Below are 15,953 nucleotides of genomic sequence, written 5' to 3' on the forward strand. Positions count from 1 at the left end.
TGATATTTTATCGCATTTTAATGATAGCCATATTCAAGAGTACGCCATCATCCTCATCATCCTCGGCTCAATTACGGCTTACATTACTATAAAACGATTAGAAGCCACGTAGTTTTATATCGTAACGTCACTTACCGTCTCTCGAAAATTCGGAAAACGATTATTTTTAATTATGTTTTTTACTTTCGTCGATGAGAGAAATACAGGAATAGGGGGATAGAGAAATAGAGAAAGAGAGAAAGACAGCTCGATCGTATCGTCGATCGACTGCTTTTAAAGCGGAAGAGAGACGGAAATGCGAGGTTTCTTAAGCAACAGGAATAACAAAAGTATTTCAACGATCTTCACTCATTATCGCTCTACTAATTTTTAACAAAGGAACACTGTTAATGGAATGTTTAAACCGACAACGATCTATTATTTCGTCGACCCTCTTCCGTTCGTAACTAGGTGACCAAAGCTCCTCTATACTTCCCTTCTAATCTATGCGTCGCTGTCAAAAGCAAAACAAAGTAATCTAAACCATCTCGTTGCTTTTAATCGATAATTACTAAAATTTGAAAATCGAAGTGTTTACAATATTTTGATGCTATCAGGGAGAAACTGTTTTGTCATGGTTCAATATTAATTCCACTTTTGCAATCAATGATCAATTATTGGTGGCTATTCGAAAAGCAAAAGGCATCAAAACGATTTGTTTATATGTCTAACAATCTTAGCGACACGATGAATATTCGTCCATGTTCGAGGGAAGCACGGTACATTGAACAAGTTCGAAAGACGTTATTCTTGTATTCTTATTATATAATCTATCGAGTAAGAAAAATCCTTGATCCCCGTACGCTTCTCAAAACTAACTACAGTTGGATCAATGGTAACGATGTTTATATGTATAACGGTTAACGAGAGAAAAATGAATTTAGAAATCAACCGATATCTAATCGGAGTTTTACTCGAAGAGCGTACGAGGATTAAGAAGATATTTCAATAACGAATCACCTAAGCTTACGAGCGTCGCACGATTAAACTTTAGTTTGGCACTTGCACCCTTGAACGCGAGTTGTCTCATCCTCGTTTCATTCTTAATCACTCACGGAAACGCCCAGCTTCTACATATTTCACTTTCTCGCTTCCTTTCGCTCGATCCTACGTAACTCAGGCCTAGCTTCGTTTATGGTTACGTTGTTTATTATAGTCACGACTTACGCATTGATTGCCGCTAGATTTGTCTCCGACCAAAAGGTATAAATCTACTTGGATCTAAAATGTTCGCAATTTAATTAAACGAACGATAAAGTACCTCTATAAGGAATAACCCAAATTCCCTTATTATATTCCGGAAGAACTCTATTAAAATATTTGACTATCGCTCAATAATACTTTGAGCGAACATTAAGTAGGTCAACAAAATGTTACATTAGAATCGAAAGCGACAGTCAACGCGTTACTAACTGAACACGAAACACCTAACTAAAGATCATTTTTATAAAACTGAATTGCACACGTTTTCGACGTATACGCGTACATACATACATACGTATCGACTTTACATATATAAATTCTGTTAATGTAATATACGTCACGCTTCTTCCTTTCAATGTTAACTATTCTCGTTTATATCGCTCCATTTTTATTTATTTGTTCGCGGGCTCATAACGTTCAACAACGTGTATATCTTATAAGACTTAATCGAATAGGTATAATTAGTAATAATAAAACGTGTAGTAAAGATAATGTGTATATGTATATATATATATATATATTATTCTTCACATCGTGTACGTTGACGAATCATTTGAATGTTACCTACACATACGTCTTAATCGCGTTACACCTTCCGATTAAATCGAAATAATCGTTAGAGTTATCGTTTCTTTATTTATTCATTAATTTACTTATTATCGTTATCTTTATCACTAATTAAATTAGAAATTTGGCGCATTTTCTTTTTGGCGTGTGTCGTTTCGCTTCGATAAATTCGATTTTGAGCCAGGCAAGAGCATATTGTATTTTTGTTTCCTGGTACTGTTATTCTTCGTCTGTACGTACCCTTATTCTCGAAATTTCTTATCGCCAACGACGACGCGAATGAAATATGTCTAATAAAAACGTGGAATTTGTGAGCGTCAATTCTTGAACGTTTCTCCTTTCTTTTTCTAATATCGAAAGTTGCCTGGTTGACGCGGTTACAAACTTTTACACATTCAGACAGCGTTTACGCGTAACTATTCTAAGTTTCGTAAGCCTGCGTTTCAGGTTTTATAAAAACAAGGGAAAACGATCGATTGCGACTTATTCTGTTAAATATTGTCCGTAAATGATATATATTTGTAGAGTCAACGTCGCTAGAACTGTTCTTTTCCAGAGAACAACGATAGAATGAATCACACGAGACGTTCAAGATTTTATTTTATCATAATCGACATCCTCTGTATCGGCGAAATAACTTGTTTCTATTTCATCTTTCCCCATAAAAGTTTTCAAGCTTATTTTCATTGACGATAAATAGATTTAAGCACGTTGTTATCGTCGTGTAGAAATTTCATTAAAATTGCGTAAAAATTGATTGAAATATAGACGTTTTTCTGCAACCGCCACCGCAAAAGATCGATACAAAATCTTAAGAATTATACATTTTCTTTTTTCAATTAACGTTGAAAGAAAGTCCGTGAATATCGATTCGGAATTCGTCCACGGATAATTAAGTCTTTCCGTGAAATTTTTTTATTCAAAGGAAGCATTTCCGCGATCGCTGATCAAACTATGAGCTTAATTAAGGAGCCAGTGGTGCCGTTCATTAAATTCTTCGTCGAATTTCCGTTGATCTTCGCTCGATCGTTTCTCCACATCAAAGTGTACGCGTTGAACGTCTACGGTTCGTTCCCAGTCCAGTGTTCTCGACGAAACTTCGATAATTCGATGATTTCCGGTTGGTAAGATAGCACAGCAAACTAACGGAAGGTCGATTTTCAAACAGGTTGCCCGGCTGCTACTGTATGGAACACGTCAATGGATGCGACAGAGCGTGGTCCAGTAGAATCGGTGTTCCCGCAGCCAATTCCGTTCTGGCGTCGCCAAAATCGTCGTCACAGTCGAAGTAATTGCTCTGAAAAGAGAAGACGTCACCGTTGATATCGCTGTTAAAAACTAACTCATTTCAATTATTCCTATTTTACGTTTTTATCAAGATCATTATAGTTACATCGAAAGTTTTTGTTTCTTAAGATTTCGAATACGCGTCTTGCGTAAATTTGATCTTTTTCGTAAAAAAGCTTAGAGCTTGTTTGACATTGAGCTTTACTGGAGTTCGAAACTTGCTGGATACTACGCTCGGCTACGTTGTCATCGAGTTTTCCAGTTGGGCTTTGAAGTTAGTAGCTGTGCTTATTACTCAAATATCAAGACATAAAGCTCTCTTGTTTGCGAACCGTCTAGTTTACTACCGCGTTTTAAGATTTACGCTTTCATTGACATTACAGAATCATAGTTACGACCCTCTTTTTTAGCAGCGGAGTAAACAGCAACCTTGGGAGGAACGGCAGGATGTTTGAATCGCGGCAATACAAAGTTAAAAACACTTTAATTTTAATATCCTCGAACGCGAAAGTTCTTCTTCGATCGTAAGGTCCAAACAGTACGCGTTCGTCGTTACTAAAAACGCAGAAGCCCGAAAGCCAACGTTCTCGTTAACGTTTTTGTAAATTCTCCAGGCAAAACGGGCGAATCGTCTCGTTAGCATTCCGGAATCCCTTGTGTAATTGCTCGGCCGCCAGGCAAGAACCCGAGGCTACGCGGGCTAGCCGATACGCGATAAAATTTTTAATTAAATTCGTATACCCATTTCCGTTCGCTCTGTTTCATTTTCTTCCGCTGGTCGTCCATGAAACGAGAACACAAGCTCTATTCGCGAAACTGGGCCAAAGAAATATTTACGCGTTGCCGGTAGAATGGCCAATCAACGAAAACGCCTCGCTTCCATGCCGTACCAGGTATAATTGGTACGCCGTGCTTTGCCAATTAGTTCCGAATTCGAGACAATATCCGCTTAATTCTCCAAGATTATCCGCGCTGATTCCCTCGAATTGCGTGTAACGTACACGCGGTGCCGTGAATAGACGCGATTACTCGTAGGATCTTAGGGCCGCCCGTATAAAGCGTAAAACATTCGCCGCCGTTCGGGGAAAAATTATATTCTTTTTACCAATTTACACGGATCGCTGGAGAGGAATATTGGAATATTAGATCCTCCCTCGGGAACTTTTGTTATCGAGCTTTTTCGTTACAGCGTTTCAGACTGTAAAGTTTCTTTAACGCGACAAAGGATGATTCTATCGTTTTGCCTCGCCTAGCTTAGTAGTAATCGCGATACGGCTGACTAAAGTATGCAGGCTAGGAGATAAGATCGATATCTACCTGACAATCGATGCATCGGCAGCTATCGGTCAACGAGCAGGTAAGACCAAGTATCTCGACGGCTTCTTTGTAAAGTTCCGCACTCGACTTGCGTTGTCTGGGCGGTGTGGTCGGTGCACTAACTGTCCCTGTCACCGACGGTCTTCTGCCTCTCTTCAGTCTCGAAGAGGACTCTCGAGACAAGGAGGAGGTCGAAGTCGATCCTCTTCGGCGATTGTCGTTGCTGAACAATGCTCGACCGGCCGGCGATGCGAACAGTTGCAGCATGTCCATATCCTGCGATTCAGCATAAACATCGATCATTCGTTGTCACGTATTTGGTTGTCTAGCTTAAAAAAAATATTATTCCTACGGAATAGCGTTGGTTGAAGGATTTAGTTGATCCTACAATTTGGACCTTGCAACTTGCGGGATTTATGATACTGTACAGGAGATAGATGGAGGTAGGCGAAGGTAGATGTATCACTCTAAACCATTTTTCAAATTTAGTCGACATACGATCATTGTTTTTAATCGCACGATTTTTATCGCGTGTAAATGGCCAGCTTTTTCACTCAACTTTTATTTCTAAATTTCAGCTTACTTTTGAAAGTCATCATTTTAGAAGAATTTTATTGGAAAATCTGTGTCGCGATTAATCCAGCTACATTCGAGAATTAAGAGTTCATATATTTGTAATAATTACCGAATTAAGATTTCGTGAAAATTGGGTAAAGATGGCAAAACATTCTATTATTACCGCTTTGTAGGGTTGATTGGCCTTTGTCGAGCTTGTCTATAGCGGAGCTTTCGTGCATCTGCCTTGTTGATACTCGTTAGTCTACCGAGGAATTCTCGTTGGTTTTCCCGGAAGGGCATTATTCTCTTAACGAGGTAAGACGTACTCGCGAGTGCCTCTATCCTTTCCGTCGTCTCATTCGTTTCATATCGGTGGAAACTCTTTGAGACTTCCACTTCGTGGAAACGCTCCAGGCGAAAAGGGATTTTCTAACGACGCTACTACGAGCAGCCCCTCGTACCGAAACGTTCGTACCCTCTTTCTGTCCCGACGACCAGGAAAAAGCAGTCGAAGAAAATCCGCTGGTGGATTATTAAAGAGGAACGTGTCGAAGCTTCTCGCACGTGTCCCGACAAAGCTACCTTTTCCCCCGTCTTTCTTACCGCGTCTCTTCCAATACTTTGCGTTACACCCTGTTCCTTGGAGCACCGATATAATTAAAATTATCCTCCGCTCCTATCTCGAATTGGAATTTCAGAGATTCTACTAAACGCTCGAAAGGCTACTCGAATTAGTCGAAGAACGTTCCTTAGTCGAGAAAACACTCTGTTAGCAACATGAAATCTTCGAAATCATGATCGCGTGTCAGGATTCTAAGCTCGAGTCCACGGAGGCTGAATTTCACGTGTGACGGGGTATGGCGTGCTTAATTATCGGTGCCAGATCATTAAAAGCTGCCTTCGTTTCTGCGATACGAAACAAACGATCATGGTTAACGCTATTGCAACGCAAACGCCGCGATCGTTTTACCGGAAGAAAATAATTGGAATATACGGAAAAACTGGCACGTACATCTCACGATTTTCATCGCATGTAAGCAACGAGAATGTTCAAGTATTATCAGAAAAATAAGAAAAATTCAGTGATTGTTCGGAGACTATATTATCGATGCGATAACGCATCACCAGTTATTAAGTATCGGTTGTAATTATTATATTGTATTGCTAATAAAATGGAACAATTTTACGATGGATTAACGAAGAGACGAATGTTCATTTTTTCAAAAAACGATCGTACCACTCGATACGTTCGTTAATTAATTAAACGGGAATGCATGTCGATGGATTCCATCGACGTAATCAGGATATTTCGATTTGGAAACGAGGAAACATTCGAAACTACAAATTTTCAAACTTGTTACACGGATCAGTTCATTACGTCTAGTGCGAGTTACACCAACGGATGTTATATTATCGAATTATCAATTTGTGCACGATAGGTCGAAACGATGGAAATATTTTGTCGGCAACAGAACGATTTCACGTGGAATCTCGACGCAGCGGAAGAATTCTCGGGAAATCTATGTTTGAAAGCCTTTTTGCCCCGAGGCGGAGACTTTCGAACTATTACCAACCGTAAACGTCCATGATAAGCAAGAAGCACGCTTACAGGCTGTTCCGTAACGCGAAAGCTTCGTCGAGAAACAGCTTGGTGCTTTGGAAGGTAGCGCTTAACGGGTGCTTCAATGTTTTCTCGAAAGAAGATCGGAAGAATCGTGAGGGAAAATCGACTGGCCAGTGGATAGCACGTACGCAGTTTGTCGCATTTTATTCCCGGCACCTGTTCGTTAAATGCTTTTCGACGATCTCTTGCGAGTCGATGTTAAATTTTCTGGAGTATTTCCGTAAAGATGTTAAGGAAGGCGTGCATCGAGCATAGAATATCGTACATCAATTCGGCAATTTTAAAATCTTATTTCAGGATTTTCTAAAAATTATGTGTATACATGTATATGCTTAGGAGGCATATTCACGAAACAAACTTCGAAATCTTAACAAGCAGAATTGGCGAGAAGTTTCTTTTTGTTTCGTGGTAAAAAGATGAAATTTTTCTTTCACCGCAAAGAGTTAATATTTGGTGGTTAGGTGACAGTTTAGGTCGCGGTGGAACAAACTTCTTGGCGTTGATTTAAGTTTCATGAGACCACCAGCGATTCGGTTGGCGTTCTTGAACAAACACGATTGTGTTGGTAACATATCGATGACGAAAAATATATATATCAGAAACGGTAATTCTCCGAGTTTTTAACGCGAAATTATCAAGCTTTCTGTCGAGAAACTTTCACAGATACCTTACTCGAATTATTCGATGAGATTTTTATTCCATCGTTCTTTCGATAACCGAGATATACGAAATTCGAGGAAGCTGAAATACTGGGTCAAAATAAATTGATCGCGAACCGTTGAAAAAAATTCATCAAAAATTCTAATCTCGTGGTTTAATAACGACCTGCGCGTGTCTTTAAAATTTTATAAAATAGAGAGTATTTGAAAGTAAAAAAAGAGTAAACCTTTGCTCGAGTCAAGTGTCGTTTTTTCAAAACAAAAATTCACCTACGAATAAAATGTAGAATTTTGAAATTCGAAAGCGAATGAATTAGTTAGCGAAACGAAATCAATTGTGTTTTGGTAAAGGGTTACGATCAAAGGGAACGATTAACCGGTAGCATTGATCGGAGAATCATTTTCCTGGTCAAAAGGATCTTTTCTCCGTCGACCAATTGGTCGAATCTTTATTTCTGGCGTGCTTGAGGATCCAGAAGGAGACATCCTGGACCCCGGACAAAAGAGCGGACAGGAAATGGCAAAGAGATCAGATGCTGAGAGACAACAAGCAGAGAAACCTGATTCGATGTACCGAGTGCACGGCTAGACAGAGTTCAGGATATTCCCCGAGGAGACATATCCAGTCTCTTGTTCTCTTCGCTCGTATTTCCAGTAACCGGTGAACTTTCCTCCTCTGTTTCGACGCTGATAAATAGCACGCTGGAAACGACAAGTTAACACCGGGTCTTCTTGAAAATTTCTACGTCGCGTGAAACGCGAACGAAATTCCGATCAAAACCCGCGAAACGCTGATGGAAGTTTCTTGTTAGCGAGACAATTTGATGCTCTATGCAACAACGATGTTATTTTATACGCGTTTAACCCTCGAACATCGAAAGTTTAGACTGTACAAACTTCCGAGTGCAAATCGTCTCTATTATCCTCACCTTGACTGTATAACGAGAACTGTACAATTATTTCCTACGATAGGAATTCGATTCTTAACTGAAAAAAATCGCGAGAGATTCGCGGAAACGATTCGACCAACATTTCACCCAACACCCTAATTACCGTGAACGCGACTGATTGATCCATTCAATTCGCTATAGCGAGAGACCGGAAATTCAATATCTACGTCACCGCGGAATCAAGGTCCCCCAGCCGCGGGACTCCTGCAAATTACATTCGGTCTTGTGCACACGGTACACGAAGCATCTCTGTATACATCTCGAATAAGGATATATATTATACGTATACACGTATGCATACGTTTATGCACGTTCGATTCGCGATAGCGGGCAGAAATAGATAGATGTTCAGGAATTGTTGACATCGAACGGACCATGAGCCGAGAAGTAGCTAACGAAGAAGAGGATATGCTTCGTGTCCTCCTCGTTCTTTTTATTGCCGTTTCTACGATGAAAGTTCAGACACAGACGTCGTCGCGGTTATTAACCATCGACCCTTTTGTCAGGGAAGTAATCGGGATCATGTGTGGCTTCTAACAAGAAGTTTTTCCTCGTCGTTTTATTTCTTTTATAGTTAGCCGATTATTGGACTCTTTTTATGGGTTTTTTCGAGATTGGGAATGTCTGATATCGAATCGATTGAAATTGATAGTGGAGACGTATATTCTCCTATGTTTCTATCTTGTCGATTAACGGAGTCGTTACGTACTTTTCTTCCGCTTTTATTAATACACGTACTTCGGTTTCAACCATTTTTTTTGCACGTACAATATTCTGCATTAATCGGTGTACGTTGTCGATTTAATTGCTCGCAATAATTCTTCAATATTTTCGTTCGACAGACAATTGTAAAATAAACAGCGAATAATGTCACCAACGATTAGTCAGCCGGTAAAATAGTTGGTGGTAAATAAAGCGAGCAGCGCTCAAAGTTGACAGGTTCATTTTTACCAGAAACACGAGCCATGGAATTGCCGTCTATATCGGTGCAATTATCCGGTTAATGTACGTTTTTTTCCCTTTCAAACGAAAGGCAAGAGCAATCCGTTTCATTGACCGGTTCGACACGTTGCTTTTATTTCCGTCTCATTTTCTCTCTTTACTTTTCACTTCGTTAATGTTGCAGCACGTATCGATTCAATTTATTCGGCAGTTTACGAATTTCGTATTCGCCGCAGGAAATGTCCCCAGTTCGGTTGATTATTATTAAATTTGACTGTTGCTCGGAACAGTAGGCTAAAAGTTTTAATTGATAACTGGGATCGAACGATTCGGTAACGTTGAATTCAATTAAATTCTCCGGTCTGTCGTCTAAATTAGCCTTGTTGTATCAAACAGGTGTTAACGTTAGATCCAATCAAATTTATTTAGATGTAATATCGAAACTTTGTTAAAGGTCGTTGCTCGAGAAACTCTTAACAGTAGTTCGATCGAAGGTAAGAGATTTTAGGAAGAAAGAGCAGGTTAGCAAGAAGAAACCGCCGAAACGTTTCTCTGGCATGCAATCATAAATCGAATTAAATGCTGAAACAGAAGTGAATGCGGAGACGCGGTCGCGACTAACTAGCTTAGTTGAGTTCTACTCACCGGTAGCGATTCAGGTGTGTGGTCCAGCACGTATATGTTGTTCGTGTATCCATATAACACCGTGTCCAGATCTGAAATCCAAGGAGCGACGTCGCACATTAAATTGGATCTAACCATTGTCTACGACGACGGAATACTAATGCTACGCACAGTTAGCCAACTGCGCAGCATCGCGTTCTTCCAATTACGACCGAGTCGTTTCTTATCAACGCGTCCCAATTCTATCCGATATGAAACGTCCGAGGAAATTGAACCGGGACTAATCGCAAAATCCAACCTAAAGGCTTATTGCAAACCGATATCTTTCCTTTCGTCGATTCGTTTTTGTATTCCCATAGACTGCAATTAATTTCCTATTGTGCTTTCATCTATTCCCTCAGACCGAAACATGTATACCCTTACACTCGCACTCGCCTATTAATACGTTAAAAATTTGGAAGCGCAATAAGGACGATTAATAAACGTGAACGACACATAGTCGCGACAAAATTAGTTTCCCATTTAATAGACAGTTAACCATCGAACAAGCTAACTTTCGTTAATAGTGTTTTTCTAAAGAAGTTTAATGAAGTTGGCCGCCTACGGTGGTAAGGTCGTTTGTCGATGGAAAAATAATTAGATGTAGACCGGAACCATCGGCGGAAACTTTGTCCCCGAGCGACCACCAAGATTGATCGGGGAAAAAGTCTATCTCGGTTAGGTTAAAGGAAATAAAATCTCTACGAGAGTAAATCAATTTACAGCGTTCAATTACGAAGAAGAAATAAAACTACCGTAAAGTGTAAAGTGTTTAGAAGGGTGAAGCCATTCTGTATCAGTGTTACGAGAATATACGATTCTAATGTCTCCTGGGGAACACTTGCAAACACCGATATATCACGGAAAATCCAGGAACGAGCACGATTTATGCGCTGAAATCTCAGACCGAGCTCAGGGAACGGAACAATTTTTCAAAATTATTACCTCAACCTGTATGCTGGCTATCCGTCGATGAACGAGAGCCACTTCGATCCCGATCGCGATTCATTTCCATGCGAAAAAGGTCTTTTGTCCCGCTCGTTCCATCGCCTTATATCGAACATGCGCATGGAGACAGATATTCGTCGATCAATCAATTGCATACGACAGTCTATCGATATATCGCCCATCGTCCGCGCATAAAAGCGTGAATATCGATTTTCATCGACGATCATTCACTATTTTGCGGTAGTTTCGATGATCGAAGAAACGGAAGTAGTAAAAAGTGAATTAATCAGTACTTCTAGCAAATTGTTTCTTTTTGGAAATTCGATTAATTCAATTTTCTTCGATTAAACATGTACTTTTCTTTAAAATCCTCAATAGTTCCACTACTTATGAAGTTACATGTTTTAAATCGCATCTTACTTTCGTGTTTGCACTCCATTTCCATCAGCTCCTGTACCGTTCGGTTTATTTCATCACGTTCCATCGTTCTATCGTGATTCCACGTCTGACCATATCCTACGTTGTTCTACTTATCGCAGCTTCACCGATTTCTACTTCACGCGTCTGATCACGTTCCGCTTCATTCTACTTGCGTGATCAGACACGTTATAGCACAAGGTATGTAATCATTACGCTCTCCCATTTTTCTACGCGAGTTTCAAGCCTTTTTTCCCACCTTTCAACAGATATCGTTCCACTAACTGAATTTAGTATTTCAAAAGTTAGTTTAACAAATTACGTTACGTATAAATTTCCATTGCAAATGTCGGTGAAAAGAAAAAAAAATGAAAAATGGAGACGAGATGCGATTGTTTGCACGTTTCGCGATTAAACGACGCTTTTCCCAGGTGGCTGAAATTTTTCGACGCTTCGCCTCGTGTTACGGAGGACCGGTTTCCGGTCAGCTAATTCCGGGGCTGCAGCTCTTGCCCAAATCGTGCACAACCCAGCCGGAAATAACGAATGAATTTATCCCAAACGACTGTTCCGCGCCAATGGTGACCAACGAACGCACACACACACACACACACGTGTACACAATGTAACGTTATTATCCACTCTCTGGCCACGGCACAGCCATGAATACTTGTATGGCATCCGTTTCATTTCCATGACGAACGTTAATTATCGTTAGACTCTGTTCTCCGATCGCACAATATCAACTCGTTATGATGGTTAAACTGTCCTGCAAATGAGCAATGTCTCGATATCTATGAATCTATGAACCAACTTGTGCGCGAAAACGAGTCCAATCACCGATTCTTAATCAAGGACTAAGCGCAAGTAGAGAACGATGTAAATAATCAGGCATCCAACACATTCTTATTTTCCTATATTTTTTACGCGACAAGGATTATTTTGCATTATCCTATACGTTGTTTGGTAGTGTTAGCATAAAATTGTGCATTCGAAGAATCTTTCACCTCGGTTTCTTTCCTCCGGTTGCATCCATCTTCGTGCACGCGTCTCACATTTCTTGAAAATCGTGCCATGCGTTATGCAGCAACACAGGAAGAAAAAAGAACGCGTTATACATCGTACAGCGAAGATTTATTACTAATTACTTTCCCATGCTGACCTATTTTTATTCCTTCGAGCCCTTATTCGCATGAATTTATCATCATTATTTTTATTCCTCCTATGACGGTATGTATGCGAAATATATGCGTGCGCCGATACAACGCGACAATGAGATTTATTATTGCAATTCATATTGAAATATTCGCTGAATATTTCAACGGAAGAGCGAAACTGTAAGAAGATACGACCGTTACGATATCGGTTGACACTTAATTCAGTCCAACTATTGCGTTACGTGCGCTAAAATCAGTTCGTAAATCAAAGTATCATTTAACGAATAGAATAATTGATTAACCTGTTATCGGTAAAATAATCATCGCTAATCTCTCTTTGCAAGCCACGTAATTAGTTGGCCAGTTACGTTCAGACTGTGAGCCAAGCGCGAAGCCGTGAGCTCGTAAATCGTTTCAAGATGCAACGAAGGAAATTAATATTATATCCTTAATAGCAATGCAAAGTATCCAGTTACGATGATGGAAACGACGGCGAACCCATTTAATGCCACGCAAGCATTCGCTCCACTGATCCGCAAATTCGTCCAATTAATCGCGGTTCTAACAGTAACGAACCATCCTACCCTGGCCGTAATTACGATCCTCTTTCTGGTACCTCGCTAATAGCAATCACATCGCTCGTTCGTCCATAATATATCATCACGATGACGTGACGACGCCAATGGTCTATAGTTTGCTCCATTTTCCCTTTGGTTCCAGAAACGTTATCTCGAAACATTCTTCACCACCGTTAAAATTAACCCCTACATTTCTTGAGCCAACGTTATAAATCGATCAGCTTAACTCGTTAGCCGTTTCATGGTAATAAATGGATCCGATGCGTGGTCGTGCAACTTATGAAAATCTAATGCATCGGAGTTCTGTCGCATGACAGATTCAACACGCGAGAGACGTGACGCGTGGGAGATTTAATGCATAGATGATACATCGCGTGGGAGTTTTAATTCCTGGCGATTCAACCAGCGATGAATCGACGGCGACGAAGAAATCGATTTCTACGTTTCGCTATAAGAAAAGTTTACTAAATTTGAATCGTCCAATAGAATTGGCAATAAAACACCTTCGGTTCTCACGGTCAGTTTCAGAAAGTTTGCTCGGAAGCTGAAAATTTTCCGGGAAACCGTTTAACGAGTCGATAGTTTGCAAAGCTGCCAGCACTTTGCATCGTTCCTCTCGCGCACGAACAATACACACGCTCGTAATATAGGTTTGGTTAGCCGTTGGCAGCCGAACCTCTCTTGTAATTCTCCGTGTAGATGCAAATTTTATGCAGTTCTCTAAGTTCCCTAAGTTTTACATCCGCGTGTTAATTGGTCTGCCAGCCTGTTGACGAGCAAACTTCGCGACAACATTTCGACGAACAAGAACATTCTCTTCACTCTATAAAATTTCTTTTTTCTTGAAACGAGTCCGCGTTCGAACGGTCTTTTTGACTTAACCGATGGCTAGAGGGTTCCGGAAAATATTTCGATTAATCATTCTATTCGTCTGAACCATATTCTTAAACAAGGCATTAGGCGTGTTCTCGACGTAACGAACGCGAAAGTAAATAACGGAGAGGTGAGTCGACGACTATCGTTCATCGATTCGTAATTGTCACGAGTCCCGCAGCACCACTGTGCGATGTCTAAACACACGTTTCGTAGTTGAAGGGTTAACAAAGTAGCAGTACCCCAAAGTTTCGCCACAATGTACCCTAACGAATAGGGTGGAAATCAGCCTTGTCATCGTCGGCTCACGGCAATCTCCGTGCAATCAAATGGCAAACACCGGGCTCGTAGAGAGCTGGTACGTCGCTGCGGACCGTTTCCGCGAGCCACGTACTTCCATATGCAAATTGCACGCTACGACCTAGCACGTCGTGCAGCGAAATCGAATCAATATTGCATTAGGAAGGCCGGATGCTACTGCGATCCGAGCATGGACCTCTATTCTACTGAATAAATTATGCCGAAGCGCGGAGCCTGCTCTCTCTCCCTTTTCGTCTATCTTTTGATAAACGGGCTTCGCACCACACCAGACCGGTTACCCTCAAATTTTTGATGGCCTAGCTCGCGGTTTTCCACGAATATTTCATCCGGGAACCGCGTACCCGTATTCCGTCACGGGAGAGACCGTTTCGTTGCGGGATCAGTTTCCTGCTGAAATCGATCGACACTCGGCGAATCGAAACGTTTGTGACCAAAGTACTTGTTAACGATTTTTTCTGATCGAACAGGGATCACATCTGGAAGCGTAAAACAACGCGTTGTTAATGCACTGTGGTGTAATAGGTACGCCATATCGTTTGCGAGAGGAAATTCGAAATTTCGTTGTCGCAGCCATCGCGCGAGTCGTCATTAATAATTGGTTCGCGTAGTCGCAGCTCGTGAATCGGTGATCACGATTACATACTATCGATCGCAGTTATCCATTAGTACTAATTTATTATTAGTTGTTGGCCATTAATTATTACTTACGCGTCAATCGTATTATAGTAGTGGGATGTGATCGACCGAGCTAAAGAACATGGGGAAAAAATGGAAATGAGAAAAGGTGTTGAGGTAACGACACAAGTGCAATAGTTGGATACGCAACGAATCTTCAGTTCTTACTGGTAGATAAGCCAGCGGTAATTTTAGCGAATAAAACGTTGAAGAACCGTCAGATACGGCAAAGAACTCATTTCCACGGTCCATTATACGCGATCGTAGCTCGAAAGGGAGCTTCGAGTCGCGGAGATTGATTTTGTCGGGGGTAACAGAGCGTGGCAAGTTGTGGCGTTTGATATCGAGTGAAGCGATAGGTCAAGGGGCGAAGTCAACCGAGATTTCCGAATAGTTTGAAGCGTGGATGCCGCATTATACCAAATACTCGCTTTATTAAAGGATTCGCGATAGATCCTGATCCTACGTATTAACTTTAACCTTAACTCGGATAATGTATACTGCTTGAATTACAAGCTATAATAGCTATCAAATATTTCGTTTACAAGCGAAACCAAACCGAAGAAATATCTTTCGTGAGAGATATATATTTCAGAATAGATGTATAGTTACGGTTAGTTGGAAACAGAGTACGAACGAAAGTTAATCTCCGAAAATTGAACAATAAAGCTTCATCCTCGTTTTTATTTACGATAATCTTTCGTTCTAAATTTATTTCGAGATTATTGCTACGCTACGTTGTACCACGGTTAAAACTTCGTACGGTGCGATTTCGTTGCAGCAGTCGTACCGCATTCGAAACTGATCATCGTTCCGATTCGCGAACGTTGAAATGGCTAAGGAACTCGAGTCAAGAAACGGAACCAGTTACGCCATTTGACATTGATAGGAACGATAGATTAGGAGAAGCTAAATGAAGCGAACTTCCCAAATGCTATGCAACCCACTACGGTTTGAGGGTAAATACACCGAGGGCCACTTGGCTAACGCTAAATAATTCATAGAACAGCCCTGAACGTCTATACGCCGTCGGTGCTATGCCAATAGCTGTTGGACCGTTCATCACAGACTATTGATTGGACTTTAGCTTTCCCTTGCCGATCCTTCTCGCTCCTTCGGCCAACTTCCTGAAACCGAATGCAATCAGGCGACGTATGACATTTACCAATCTCAAA

At 40.8% G+C, this 15,953-nt stretch overlaps 1 protein-coding gene across 1 annotated transcript in view; it reads right to left on the reverse strand.

Annotated features, from left to right (window-relative positions):
• Window positions 1–15,953, reverse strand: part of LOC100878076 (uncharacterized) — an 88,023-nt gene continuing 72,070 nt past the window's right edge. The window contains exons 5-7 of the mRNA XM_012287340.2: window positions 9,792–9,862; window positions 4,414–4,689; window positions 1–3,106 (exon numbers count right to left, since the gene is read on the reverse strand). Coding sequence (XP_012142730.1) covers window positions 2,990–3,106; window positions 4,414–4,689; window positions 9,792–9,862 — 464 coding nt within the window. The 3' untranslated portion in view covers window positions 1–2,989. The remainder of the gene's footprint in view (window positions 3,107–4,413; window positions 4,690–9,791; window positions 9,863–15,953) is intronic.

Source organism: Megachile rotundata, chromosome 6, assembly GCF_050947335.1.
Source record: "Megachile rotundata isolate GNS110a chromosome 6, iyMegRotu1, whole genome shotgun sequence".
Classification (NCBI taxonomy): domain Eukaryota; kingdom Metazoa; phylum Arthropoda; class Insecta; order Hymenoptera; family Megachilidae; genus Megachile; species Megachile rotundata.